Source organism: Pleurodeles waltl, chromosome 7, assembly GCF_031143425.1.
Source record: "Pleurodeles waltl isolate 20211129_DDA chromosome 7, aPleWal1.hap1.20221129, whole genome shotgun sequence".
Classification (NCBI taxonomy): Eukaryota; Metazoa; Chordata; class Amphibia; order Caudata; family Salamandridae; genus Pleurodeles; species Pleurodeles waltl.
This window is the reverse complement of record NC_090446.1, coordinates 1,405,596,006-1,405,610,184: the sequence shown is the minus strand read 5'-3', so window position 1 is coordinate 1,405,610,184 and position 14,179 is coordinate 1,405,596,006. Positions and strand designations below refer to the sequence as shown.

Genomic DNA, 14,179 nt, shown 5'->3' with positions numbered 1-14,179 from the left:
ATAGTCCACTATCACAAGGATAAACCTATTGCCTGAAGATGTTGGTGTGGTCAAGGGGGCCAACTATGTCAACCTATACCATTTCAAAGAGAACCCCAACCACAGGAAATGGAATTAAGGGGTCCTTAGGTGTGCCACCAGTCTTGCCACTGGCTTGGCAGGTCACAAAAAAAGCGACAAAACTCTTTAGTGTCCTCTTACATATGAGGCCAGTGAAACAATGGAACAAACCTGTCCCAGGTTTTACTCTGGCCTAAATGCCCAGACAAAGGAATGTCATGTGCCAAGGTTAGAAGAAACTCCCTATACTGCAAAGGGATAACCAATCTCCTGGCAGCTCCAGTTTTAGGGTCCCTTGACTCAGTATAAAGGAGATTGCCTTCTAAGTACACCTTATGGCTATCAGTGACATCCCCGTTCTGCTGTTTGACAGCTTACTGTCTTAAACCCTCTAGTGTGGGACAGGTCTGCTATGCCACACTCAGCTCTTCCCTAGCAGGCCCCCCTACACCCAAAAGCTCAGCAGTGTCTGCTGCCAGCTCATCTGGTGTAGGTTCTGCACAGGGAGAGGATTCCTCTTCCTCAAAAGGGGAATCTTCTGGAGAGGCAGGGATAGTGGGCAAGGATTTACCCTTACTACCCCTAGATTTTGGGAGCACTTGGTCCATTGTTTCAGGATCCAAGTTTCCCTGTCCTTTTTGCTTCTTGGCCTGAGACCTTGTCAAAGCAAAAATATGCCCAGGAATGCCCAGCACTGCTGCATGAGCCTCCAACTCCACTTCAGCTCAAGTTGATGTCTCCAAAGCATTGCCTAGTAAGCAATCTACAGGTAATTCAGTGGCTACCACAACTTTCTTTGGACCAGTAACCCCCACATTTGAGATTCACAACAGCCATGGGGTGGCTAAGTGTGTTGTTTTGAGCATCAGTCACTTTGTACTGCTGACCAAGTAGGTGTTGAGCAGGGTGAACCAGTTTTTCAATCACCATAGTGACACTGGCTCCTGTGTCCCTGTAGGCCTCAACCTCAACACCATTGATTAGGGGAAGTTACTTGTACTTACCCATATTAAGGGGACAATCAACCAAGGTGGCAAAGTCAATACCACCATCAGAGACTAAAACAGCCTCTGTGGTCTACCTAACAAGACCAACCCCAACTACACTACCAATGGTGAGCCCAGCTACACCCTTAGATTGGCTCTTTGTAGTAGACTTGCCACCACCACTGCTATTACTAGGGGCACTAGAGGTTGCAGTTGGGAGCCTTGGTGTTTTTCTTTGGACAAGTGGAATCACTTGCCCAGTGGCCTTTACTCTTGCATAAATAACACCAGGGCTTCTTTTGATTATGGGAAGAGGATTTGCACCCACCACCCCCAGAGGATTTTTGTGGGCCTGATGAAGACTCAGAATGTTTTTTATCCTTGTCCCCACCCTTGTCAGAAGACTTACCATCCTTCTTCTTGCCATCCTTGTCACCCCCTGTATGAACGTTTCTGTTCACGCTTGTTCTGACCCATTTGTCTGCCTTCTTTCCCAATTCTTGGGGAGAGGTCAGATCTGAGTCGACCAAGTTCTGGTGCAACAAATCTGACACACAATTGTTCAAAATATGCTCTCTCAGGATTAGATTACACAGGATTTCATAGTCAATCACCTTACTGCCATGTAACCAACCCATGATTGTTAGAAAGGGTTTAGGACAGAGAGAAAAAAGTTTAGAAACTTTTAGAGAAAAGAGAAAAACGTTTTCCAATTTTTCAAAACTTTTGAAAACTTTTCTGAAACTTTTTAGAAAGTTTGTAGAAGGAAAGTTAAACTGTTTAAGTTAACTGTCTATGTTCTAAAGTCTTTGGTATATGTTTTTCTTATGAAAAGCACCAATGACAAAGTGGTAAAGCAGTTGCAAGTACTTATCCCACCGCTGCAGCACCAATGTAGGAGGCTGGCCTGGCTTATAGTGGGTACCTGATGGTACTTACACCTTGTGCCAGGTCCCGTTATCCCTTATTAGTAGATTAGCAGTGTTCTAGCTGCTTAGGCTGATAGAGGTAGCTACAGCAGAGCAACTTAGGCTGAACTAGGAGACATGCAAACCTCCTACTATACCACTTATATCATATAGCATTATATCATAAGAATCAAAATACTCAGTGTTACTAAAAATAAAGGTACTTTATTTTAGTGACAATGTGCTAAACATATCTCAGAGGATATACTCCCTTAGGAGGTGAGTAAAATACACAAAATATACACACAAACCAAAATCAGGTAAGTAAACTGTGAGAAAAGTAGTGCAAACATTGTAGAATACAATAGGATGCAATAGGCCTAGGTGCAACACAACCCATATAGTAAAAAAGTGGAATGTGAACCACTTATGAACTCCAGGCCTAGTGTAGTGTTAAAGGGTCACTGGAAGTGTAAGAAAACACTAAGGGTGTCCAAGATACCCCACCCCAAGACCCTGAAAAGTAGGAGTAAAGTTACCCTACTTCCCCAGAAACACACTGAAGTGGTGATAGAAGATTCTGCAAAGACCACAACAGACTGCAAAGCACTGAAGACGGATTCCTGGACCTGAGGTCCTGCAAAAGAAGGGGACCAAGTCCAAGAGTCCTGAAAGTGTCCAGGGGGGGCAGGAGCCCACTAAACCCCGGATGAAGGTGCAAAATGGCTGCCTCTTGGTGGAAGAAGCTGAAGAATCTGCAACAAGAGAAGATGGCAGGAACTTCTCCTTTGCACAGAAGATGTCCCACGGCATGCTGGAGGATGCAGAGTTGTTTCCATGCAGAAAGACTGCAAACAAGCCTTGCTAGCTGCAAAGGCTGCAGTTACAGAAAATGGGTGCTGTCCGGACCCAGGAAGGACCAGGAGGTTGCCCCTTGGAGGAGGAGATAGAGGGGGCGCTCATCAGCACAGAGAGCCCATGGAGAATCAGGCAGCACCCACAAAAGCACTTGAACAGGCATTCAAGAACTCTGAGCACGGCGGTCGTCTCAGCACTACAAAGGAGGGTCCCACGAAGTCGGTGGTCAACTCAGCGAGTTGAGCAACACAGGACGGAGTGCGGGGGACCTGGGCTATGCTGTGCATGAAAGATTCCTTGCAAAAGTGCACAGAAGCCCTAGCAGCTGCAGTTCACGCAGTACACAGGATTACTGTCTGGTGTGGGGAGGCAAGGACTTACCTCCACCAAATTCAGCCAGAAGGACCACTGGACTGTTGGGGTCACTTGGATCCAGCTCTTGTGTTCCAGGGACCACGCTCGTCAAGATGAGAGGGGACCCAGAGGACCGGGGATGCAGAAGTTTGGTGCCTGCATTAGCAGGGGAAAGATTCCGTTGACCCACAGGAGATTTCTTCTTGGCTTCCAGTGCAGGGTGAAGGCAGACAGACCTCAGAGCATGCACCACCAGGAAACAGTCGAGAAAGCAGGCAGGATTAGGCGCTACAATGTTGCTGGTAGTCATCTTGCTACTTTGTTGCAGTTTTGGAGGCGTCCTGGAGCAGTCAGCAGTCGATCCTTGGCAGAAGTCGAAGAGAGAAGTGCAGAGGAACTCTGGTGAGCTCTTGAATTCGTTATCTGAAGAGAAACCCACAGGAGAGACCCTAAATAGCCCTCAGAGGAGGATTGGCTATCTAACCAGGTAAGAGCCTATCAGGAGGGGTCTCTGACGTCACCTGCTGGCACTGGCCACCCAGAGGCCTCCATTGTGCCCTCAAGATAGCAGAGGTCTGGGACACACTGGAGGAGCTCTGGGCACCACCCCTAGGGTGGTGATGGACAGGGGAGTGGTCACTCCCCTTTCCTTTGTCTAGTTTCATGCCAGAGCAGGGGCTGGGGGGTCCCTGAACCGGTGTAGACTGGTTTATGCAAGGAGGGCACCATCTGTGCCCTTCAAAGCATTCCCAGTGGCCAGGAGAGGCTACTCCTCTCAGGCACTTAACACCTATTTCCAAAGGGAGAGGGTTTAACACCCTCTCTCAGAGGAAATCCTTTGTTCTGCCATCCTGGGACTGGGCTCCCCAGACCCCAGGAGGGCAGAAGCCTGTCTGTGGGTTGGCAGCAGCGGTAGCTGCAGTGAAAACTCCAGAGAGCTAGTTTGGCAGTTCCCGGGGTCCATTCTGGAGCCCCGGGATGCATGGGATTGGCACCCCAATACTGGATTTGGCATGGGGGACAATTCCATGATCTTAGACATGTTACATGGCCATATTCGGAGTTACCATTGTGAAGCTACATATAGGTACTGACCTATATGTAGTGCACGTGTGTAATGGTGTCCCCGCACTCACAAAGTCCGGGGAAATTGCCCTGAACAATGTGGGGGCACCTTGGCTAGTGCTAGGGTGCCCTCACACTTAGTAACTTTGCACCTAACCTTCACTAGGTGAGGGTTAGACATATAGATGATTTATAAGTTACTTAAGTGCAGTGTAAAATGGCTGTGAAATAACATGCACGTTATTTCACTCAGGCTGCAGTGGCAGTCCTGTGTAAGAATTGTCTGAGCTCCCTAATGGGTGGCAAAAGAAATGCTGCAGCCCATAGGGATCTACTGGAACCCCAATGCCCTGGGTACCTAGGTACCATATACTACAGAATTATAAGGGTGTTCCAGTGTGCCAATCAGAATTGGTAAAAATGATCACTAGCCTGCAGTGACAATTTTAAAAGCAGAGAGAGCATAAGCACTGAGGTTCTGGAAAGCAGAGCTTCAGTGACACAGTTAGGCACCACACAGGGAGCACATTTATGCCACAAACTATGAGCACTGGGGTCCTGGCTAGCAGGATCCCAGTGAGACAGGCAAAACAAACTGACACACAATTAAAAATGGGGGTAACATGCCAGGCAAGATGGTACTTTCCTACAATGATTTATCTTCACCTACAAACATGCTGACTTTGCCAGGCTAAAGCAGTGGGTAGTTATGTTAGGGGTGATGAAACTGTGTCAGAAATGTATTAACTGTCAGAATCTACTGGCACAAAACACCTCTCAACATCAAAAATAGCCTGTAGTCCATTTAACAGAACATTGTAAATTAAACAACACCTCAGTTACACATTAACCTTTCTAGGGAAACTGCAGTGGGGATCAGAGAGTATGGTAAAATTCTGGACATATGAACTTCTCAGGATGAGACTGAACATTCACACATTTACAATCTCTACAACTCCTTTTGTGCTCATCACAGTGTCTGTATTATCAAGATACTGACCAACCGAGAGCTAAAAACCTGATACAGCGGAGGGTGAACTCTAGATGTATACATCACCGGTACTACCATGGGGTATATCATAGGATGATAGCAAAGCCACTTGAATTGATGACAAACTGATTCCCCCATGTAGGGCACCAGACCATCACCATTTTTGCCATTGTTTATGGTGTGAAAGATTGCCAAGGAAATGATGGCATTCTTTTATAGATTAATTTGGCATGTCTTACCAAGTTGGACTTTATTTCCGGTATGATATATTAAAATATACTCTGTAGCCACATATGCCAAGATTATTTTCCTTCTTTACTGTGAGAAAGTCATCCTTTTAGCCTGGTCATCCCATTTATTTCTGACTGATACTGGTGGTAACTGGCTCTGACTGTGCCCTGGGCTTTTCTAACCAGGCATAGGGCTAGAGCTCTGATTAAAAAGGTATATGGTATTTATGTATAATTACAATTGGCAATGACAGACCCTTGTAAGTCCATAGTATATCATAAGGCAAGAGGGATTCAGACCAATTAAAAGTCCCTAATATATAATGAGGCAGGGAGGTTAAGAGGCTCAGCACATTTCCCGCACTGAAATGTGCACTGCTGTGTTGCCTGCTGTCAGTTTTAAAGGCCGTCCTGCCTTGCAGACTGTCTTTAAAAAGTAAAATGTACGCAAATTCGACTTTGGAATTAAAAGTACTTCCAAACTGGTAATCTATCTTATTTTTACATATGTCACCCCTAAGTTTTCCCCTAGGTGTCCCAGGAGTGGGGTGCCGTGTAACTATAAGCAAGGACATTATAAAATTTGTTTTATATGCCCTGGTGAGGGAAAAACTGCCCATTTCATTTTGCTCCATCATAGATACTTACCATAGGCCAACATTGGAATATTTCACATAAGTATAAATATTGCTAGCAAACAGCTAAATGTATCATTCAATGACTAAAAACACTGGTAATGATAAATCCAACATCTTGCCACTGTTGTATTTATCATAACTAATACAGAAAAGCAGATATAAGACTTTCTTTCTAGCAGCCACAATCCAGTCTTCTAGTGGCCTATCCTGATTGGTCAGCCTTAGCATGCTTAGCCACCCTCCTTTGATAAGGTGATAAGTAGCCTGCATAGAGAAGAGATAATCTGGTGGGGGGAGCTCTGTTTCAGGACCCAACAACCCTGCCTAATTTGTCAACATCCTGGGAGCAGCTGCCTCGTGTTTTCAAAGACACGAGTCATGCTGGCTATAAATACTCTTGCTGTGCACATAACTCTGCTTGGCTTTCTTCCTGTCTGGCAAGGAAAGCCCTCCAGACCCCACCCGCTGCCCTCTTGACTCCGCTGGCAGCAAAGAGCCTCAGCAATGATCTTCTGGAAAGGACACACTTCTGTCAGCTAAGTGGCGCATGCTGTCTGGAATTTGTTTGTGTAGAATTTTATTATGGTTGCTTTGTTTTTTGGTGAACGCTGAAAACAGAGACTGATTGAACTCTAGCCTTCTTGAGACTTTGAAAGGCCTCTTCTAAGGACACAGACATGATTTATGAGTGGGGCCTTGAGGGTTGAATAATAGATTTAGAGTGGGGGCCTTGGCAACTTTTGTTTTTTAACTGAGAACTGTGCTAGAACTTCACTATCCTCCACTTGTTTATTTTTGTGCTAATAGTGATTGCGCAATTCAGTGCTAGGATTACTTTATGTGTGAGTTTACTTGCTTTTGGCATTGCAATAAATTTTATGTTAATAGTGATTATGCAGTTCAGTGCTAGGAATACTCTATATGTCAGTTTTCTTGCTCTTGGTATCACAACTCGTTGTATGTTTCTAGTTTTACCATAGAAAACCTAATGTGAAAGTGCAGATCCATGAAAGAGACTTCCTAATTTTGTTGAGAGACCTTCTGATTTCGGCACCTTTTGTATATATTAATCCATGAGAAGAGAGAGAGGGCCAAGTTGCTGATATTACCAGGTGAATGTGCTGTGATAACCAAATTAGACAAATTTAATGAGATCAGTGCACGCCTTTTTGAATGCTGTTTAATGAGACCAGTGCATGCTTTAATAAATGTTGTGAAACAGTCTCTTAATAGCACATAGCTTCACCAATACCGCAATTCATCACAGAAAGGCAACTTCCATGGGTTCCACTGATAGTTGTCCATAACCGAAAGAACCGCACCCAGCTGGACCTGGGGAAAAGGAGTGCAGTGTTTCTTTCTCTCTTTTTCCAAATCCTCTTCCCTTTTGGGGCACATGCCGGGGCTCCTGGTGCAATCAGCAGCACCAAGAGGTGCCTCAGGAGGTTGGGAGAACAGCATTCGCCCCTGCAGACAGCCTGGTTTTCAGGTGAGTGGCCGCGTCCCAAAACTCTGGGGGCTGGGTAAACCAAACTGGGCTTCAAAGACAGCATGACAGCTAGGATTGCCAGCCATGCCTACCCCCTTCCCCTCTGCCCCTCAGCCAGCTGGCAGGCACAGGAATGGAATTTTCACATGTCTAGAGAGGGAGCGTTAATGGAAATGAGCCACACCAATAGGTTGGTTAGCCAGGTCTTACTCTGCTGGAGAGGAATCCACCATCTTGGATTTTAAAAGTGCAGTGCTTTGTGGGACAAGAATATGCCACACTTTTGAGGAAGCTGTCCTGCTTTTGGGTGGCACCATGCATTTCCTTGGACAGGGGTGCCACCCCGGATTGCTCCCAAACTATTGAATAAATATGTGAGAGCTGAATAACAACTCAGATCTGCTGGAACCCAGGATTGCACCTCAAATGACTGCTCTCTGAAGGACTGCTCCTACTGCACACTGGGAACTAAAGCCCTGAGGACTTTGCCTTGCATCCAAAATGATTAAGGAGTGGACTTCCTGAAAGCAACAGGTTAACAGAGCTTCAAAGGACTCAAGGCAACAATGACTTCATTTAGCTGCACATTCCTACAGTTTACTTAAATCATTAATGGTGTTCAGACTCTAAAACACATCTGTTGCCAAGGTGTGTAAACTGGAATTGGAAACTTGAACCAGTTAATATCAAAACAAAAGAATATAGTGGAGCACACACAGACTCCGTTTGTAAAGCATCTACTTGTCAATCTGATATTTAGTGTAACCATATAGGTAATCTGATTAAGTATGAAAATTTCACCAAAAGACAAATAACCAATATCACATATCAGAACATGGACATCAGAGTGTGTATCAATTTGTTCCTTTTTTTTACTGATTTGTTTAACAAAAAATATTCATTACAAAATTCACATTCCTAATTTCCCCCCAAAAACTCATTTACAGAGATTTGCATTTGTATATTTGGCCTCATAGGTTTACATAATTTCAAACAAATGAAAACAAGCTAAAGGATTGTACATGGTTATATTAATCTATAACTGAAGATTTGCCGCTGTTCCGCATTCTCATGTACTCCAACAATTGATGGTTACCTTAAGGGTAACTTCAGGAAGAAGCTCCAGAATTTTGGATAAGTTTGGAGCAACTTTTAGAAAAAGCTCCATAAATGGACCAACCTGACATTGAGTGCAAAACCGACTACCTTTAATTGATACCAGACCCCAATTTCAGCCTAAAGTTTAGAAGCTCTAGATTCCAGGATTTGATCAGGGCCTTGCGGAAAAGGAATCCGACGATGTCACATCAAAATCGGCTTGCTGGAGAGGACTGCACGACGTAGGGAGAAAATCCTCCAGAAAAGTTTCTAACTCTGAAGCTAAAATTTTGACCGAGGTCTCCCACTCAGTGTATCCGAGCAGAGCTCCATCACAGTCAGCCTCAAATTGTCAAATTGACTTGGTCCTGGCCCAGTGCAACCAGAGGTCCCCTGTTTATGCCATTGGTTTTTGGACACTAGAAATCACATTTTTATGCAATCTTTAAAAATTCATATCTCTGGTTCTCTATATTGGATTTTTGTTGTTTTGGTGTCATTTTAAAGATAAAAGCATTTCCTATTCTTATAAATTGGTGTGGGATTTGTTATTGTGTGTTGTGTCTTACTTATTTACTGTATTGGTGTATTTACATGCTTTACATGCCTGTCTTCTAAGTTAAGCCTGCATGCTCATTGCCAGCTACCAGGGGTTGAGCCAGGGGTTAATGTTTTGAGACCTTGACTGGACCTTATGTTGGGGTGGTGGCCTTGTTGCTAGTGGTAGATGTATACTTCTCCCTACCAATAACCCAACCTCCAATACTTAAATATGGACTAAGAACACTAACTGCTGTCCCAGGGGAAAGATCCCTAGTCTGCCTAGTTCTTTCAAAATAAAGTAAGCAACATTTCTCTGGCAAGGCAGCAAAGGGATTCTACAGTTTGTATTACAAAATAATGGTTGCCTCAGGTGTGGGAGCCCAAATGTCAAATGTCAGGAATTATTGATCTTTAGATTCATCTCACAGCTTCATCCTGTCACCTAAGGTTTCTTCCTTTAAAGGTCATGCCATGCAGGGATAGAACCTGAATCTCTAAGCTTGCTAAGAGATAACTGAAAACCCCTTCTCACAGGGTTGCAATTGGACATAGTTCAGCTCTCCCATCAGATTATTGTGGACAGAACACAAAGCACAACAAATCTGCAAAGAATATAAATTCTAAGGCCAAGAATAGAGAAATACATATGCAGTGAAATAGTGATTGTGAGGTTTGCGCATAACATGTTAAGGATTTTTGTGCATTCATATTTTTGTGCATTATATGCAATGAGCAGAATGTGGTTGTATACTTGATTACACATGCACACTGATATGGTAATATTGTCGTTAAAACAAATCTCCTATGATATGTACAAGTGTGATTTCCTGACCCTTATCAATTACGCCTCAATTTGTGCTTAGTTGCCATGTTTTACTAAATGGATGTCTCTCCTTTCTCCCTGCACATTTCACTGTTTGTTATTTCTGCAGCACACAGTCACACAGAAAGAATCATGTTTATTTCTATTGTCATTGTTCATACTGTTCTCAATGAATCTTCCCTGTTTGTTATTTCTGCAGCACACAGTCAGACAGAAGGAATCATATTTGTTTATTTCCACTGTCATTGGTCATACTGTTGTCAATGAATCTTCCCCAACACAGTCCTTCCACTAGCTCATTGTACTCTTTTCATTCATAATAGCTTTCTGTTCTTTATGAATCTAGTTTGTTCCACCATCTCTGGAAGGCATTAGTATAGAGGGGGCAGAATCAATATTCATGTAGTGGGATAGTGCTGAGGTGATAAGTTAATATGACATTTATAGAACTGTGCCCTGATTTGCTGAGAATGTAGCACAATTAATCATAACAGAATGAATCTGCACTTTTAGTGATTTTTTATGATAAAATAATGTATAAAAACATTTGATTCTGGTGGAGAGTCAGAAAGACATTGCTGAAGACTTAGGTGCTGCTACGGATGCTGTCCATGTCTCTTTTGATTTTTCTGTTCACTTGGGATTTAAAATATTTTTGATTTTGCACTTCTCTGTAATACTTAATTTGCTGAGAGCTGTCATGGCAGTTATTCTTTATCACCTTTTTGAATTTATGTTAAATATTTCAAACTATTCCGCTGATTTAGAACTCAGTTGTTGAGTAGACCCTCTTACTTAGTTGACTCGATTTATTTTAATTTTTATGTTTTGGGAGGTGCCTTACCTCAGGGATGAATTGCCTCTTAAAATTAAGGTTAAACACTGTCTCCAATTCATCAAATAGTCGACATTATTTGAGGTAAAGATTTGGGGTGTCAAAATTGCGGGTCGCCTGAACCCAGAAATATCCTGGGTTAGATCGGTAAAATCTGGACTACCGACACATTTAACAAAAATATGAGCAGATTTCTTAACCGGATTCTGGATCAGTAACTATCATCAAAAATAAGAATTCCACACTGTCCCTCTGTTTGAAACTTATCGGTTTGACTATTGAGACCTACTGTGACATCATTCACAAGAGAATCAAATGTCAATTAGAGGTCAATAGTGGCAGTAACTGCTATCCCTGGCATGCCTTTAATACACCGGGCACTACCCTTGATAACTCCTGACCACAGGAGTCATGAAGGCAGCAGCTGGAACAGAAGTAAACATAACTCTAGGGGAGATTGTTACTTTCCATCCCATCTCTCGCCCTTCTCCAATACCTTAGCAGGCAATAGGTGTGACCTAAGGCAGCAGAAACAATCAAATTTGTAATTTCTTCTCAGGTCAAAGAAAGGGCCTCATTTACAAGTCCCATGGCGCAGGGTGGTGCAGCAAATGCCTTGCTCCGCCACCCTGGTAAGTGGGAAAGGGCAGAAATGTGCAGTATCCATAAGATACAGCACATTTCTGTCCTCTCCCCCGGAGCTGGTGCACAAATTGTTGCCATGCACCAATGCAGGCACCCTTGCACCAAGGTGCAAGGGTGCCTGCGTTGTGGGGATGATTGTTTTTGTGCAGGAAAGGACACCTTCCTGCCCAAAAGAATCACAAGAGGTGTTTTCTTCTTTCTGTATGTGCTGCAGAATGCAGCGCACATAGATAGAGGAAAAAACAGGGAGAAATATAGATATCTCTCCCCATTGCGTCACTCTTACGCCACCCTTGAGGTGGTATGGGAATCTGACGCATTCCCAGACTTGTAAATCTGGGAACGCGTCAGATTCCTTGGGGTTCCATGGGTGTTGCATTGGAACACCCCAAGCAACACCCATCGAATGCCCCTTTCAAGCAGTGTTATGCGTGAAAGGGGTCCATATTTACAAGGCCATGAAAAGTCACACAAGGTGGGTTTGTGTGGCGTTGTAAATATGGGCTGGCACACTGACCATTAGAGCATCAAAGAAAATCATGCTCCTGTGGCACAGTGTGCCGCCAGGTCCTCGTAAATGAGTCCCAAAGTGTGATGTCACTTACTGTACATATCATTTTGATGACTCGACATTCATGGCTGGAGTCTCCTTTCAAGAAGCCTTGGGGCATGGGTTGGCCTTTTTGGTCCTGAGGTAACTGACACTGAGTACAAGGGCAGCCATGCTGTAATTTGGACATGTTTCTATTACCCTTCTTTAATTGAGACCAACCTTCTGTCCGCCAGTGGTTATAACAAGCGCTCTTTTTCACTTTCCAGACTCACTCATCGATCAATCATTTGGAAGAAATGACAAGCTGGACTTTCATCCCCTTCATCTTTGTACTTATTAAAGGTAACCTCCTGTATCTGGCCTCTGATATTCTGCAAAAATGAGTATGGTTTATGCAAGGGTACTGTACAGGGGACTACCAGCTCTTGTAGATATGCTACTGAGGGTATGATGTATATACACCTGTTCTAGTCTAGCCATTGCATCATATGAGAAATTATTTACATGTGTATCACATGTGTTAGAAAATGGCATGGTTCACACACCACTGTACTCCTGTACCACAGAAAAATAGTCACTAGGGTTAAGGTAAAAATACTTTTCATTCACAGGCAGGAGAAAAAAACATAAATCTCTGTGTTAAAGTTGTAAGCAGTAGGTTATCTAAAGTTGACTAATGTTTGATATTTTGGTGAAAGCAGAGCTAATGCTGTTAGAAAATATTCAATTGCCTTTTATTTCTCATTGTCCCTGTGAACATTAGGGCTATTTAGGGGTGCAGAAGCCCATGACAGGAACTGTGAGTCAAATGACACAGTGCAGGAAATTAGATCCATATGCTATGATAAAAATGTGAATCTCGTGATGCCCCACCGGGAAAGGGAACTATGTGAATCTGCAACGGAACATGGAAATCACATAAAGTCTCTCAAAAAATGTCCATTTGCTGATCATCAATTACAAATGTATAGTTTGGTCGTTTTTTGATAATAAGTTCCATATATCTTTGCTTCACAACTGTACTTTAAATGATTTCTAAATATCCGCCAAGATCGTAAAAGCACACAAGAGGCACATTGCCTCTTCATTCTGAGGTTGGCTTGTAACAGAGATTTGAATTGGGTCAAAAACACAACCCAAGTGATACTGGGTCTGATTCACAAAAAAAGTAGATAGATACAGAGATTGACATCGCCACCTCACCCTTTACGCTTTTTCAATTCACAAACTCCCCTCCATTTCACCTAAAAAGCTACACCAAGGGGAAGGGTTCCAGGTGTACTGCTGGGAAAGCCATGTGGCATGTCCCAGGAGCCCCTGCTCCCTCTCTGCAGAAACCTATTTAGTGATAATGTAGGAAATCAAGTCTGCTGTTCACATGCACATTTTTACTTTTTTCACTATGGCCGAAGTGTCAGATTAGAGCTCGAGAATGCCCAGAAGTGTATGATTTTGTGGGCATTCCCAAAGTTGCAGTTTAGTTCCAGCTTGTAACATCCACTTTCCAAGCTTTGTGTGGCATTTTACCACTGCACACTCTTGGGAGAAAATTCACATCAGTTAAACCATTTGCGCCTGCCAGGAAACCTGTGAATTCCTTGCAGGAATACATGGATATATCTACGGTCATAAACATATCTTTCATTATATATTGTGACAGTTTTAGCGTGCTGCAGAATACCTGAGGAGGCTTAATATCAGCGCCTGTTAGGGTTTGCATGCATTCTGAGTTTTGATCCATTTCTAACCCATAGATGATAAAGTAAGACTGCAAGAAAGCATGCCAAAAAAGTCCCATATTCTTGCCTGCGAATGTTGTGCTAAAAGCAAAGTTAACAAACATTTGCAATGCAACAAGTTTCTCATTTCGTCGAGTTAGAGCTGTTAGCCTTGTAAACCCCTAACCAGTCTTTTCTTGCCACATTAAATGGAAAACAAACCCGAGCATGATTGCGTTGCGTAAAACACAGCGTGATTGTGCTGCAAAATAAAGAGAAAAAGTGGTCCAAAAAACATACGGAAAACATGGAGCCTCCTATGTTTTCAGTAGTTGGTCGCTGCACTTGAGGAGGGCTAAACACCGGAAAAGGCATGACGTATGCA

General features: G+C 43.3%; 1 protein-coding gene across 5 annotated transcripts in view; it reads left to right on the top strand.

Annotated features, from left to right (window-relative positions):
• LOC138246415 (myelin-associated glycoprotein-like) overlaps positions 1 to 14,179 on the top strand; it is a 398,925-nt gene that overhangs the window by 230,248 nt on the left and 154,498 nt on the right. For all 5 annotated transcript variants that reach the window (XM_069201017.1, XM_069201018.1, XM_069201015.1 and 2 more), the window contains exon 3: positions 12,343 to 12,418. In XM_069201017.1, the coding sequence (XP_069057118.1) occupies positions 12,373 to 12,418 (46 nt within the window). In that variant the 5' untranslated portion in view covers positions 12,343 to 12,372. The remainder of the gene's footprint in view (positions 1 to 12,342; positions 12,419 to 14,179) is intronic.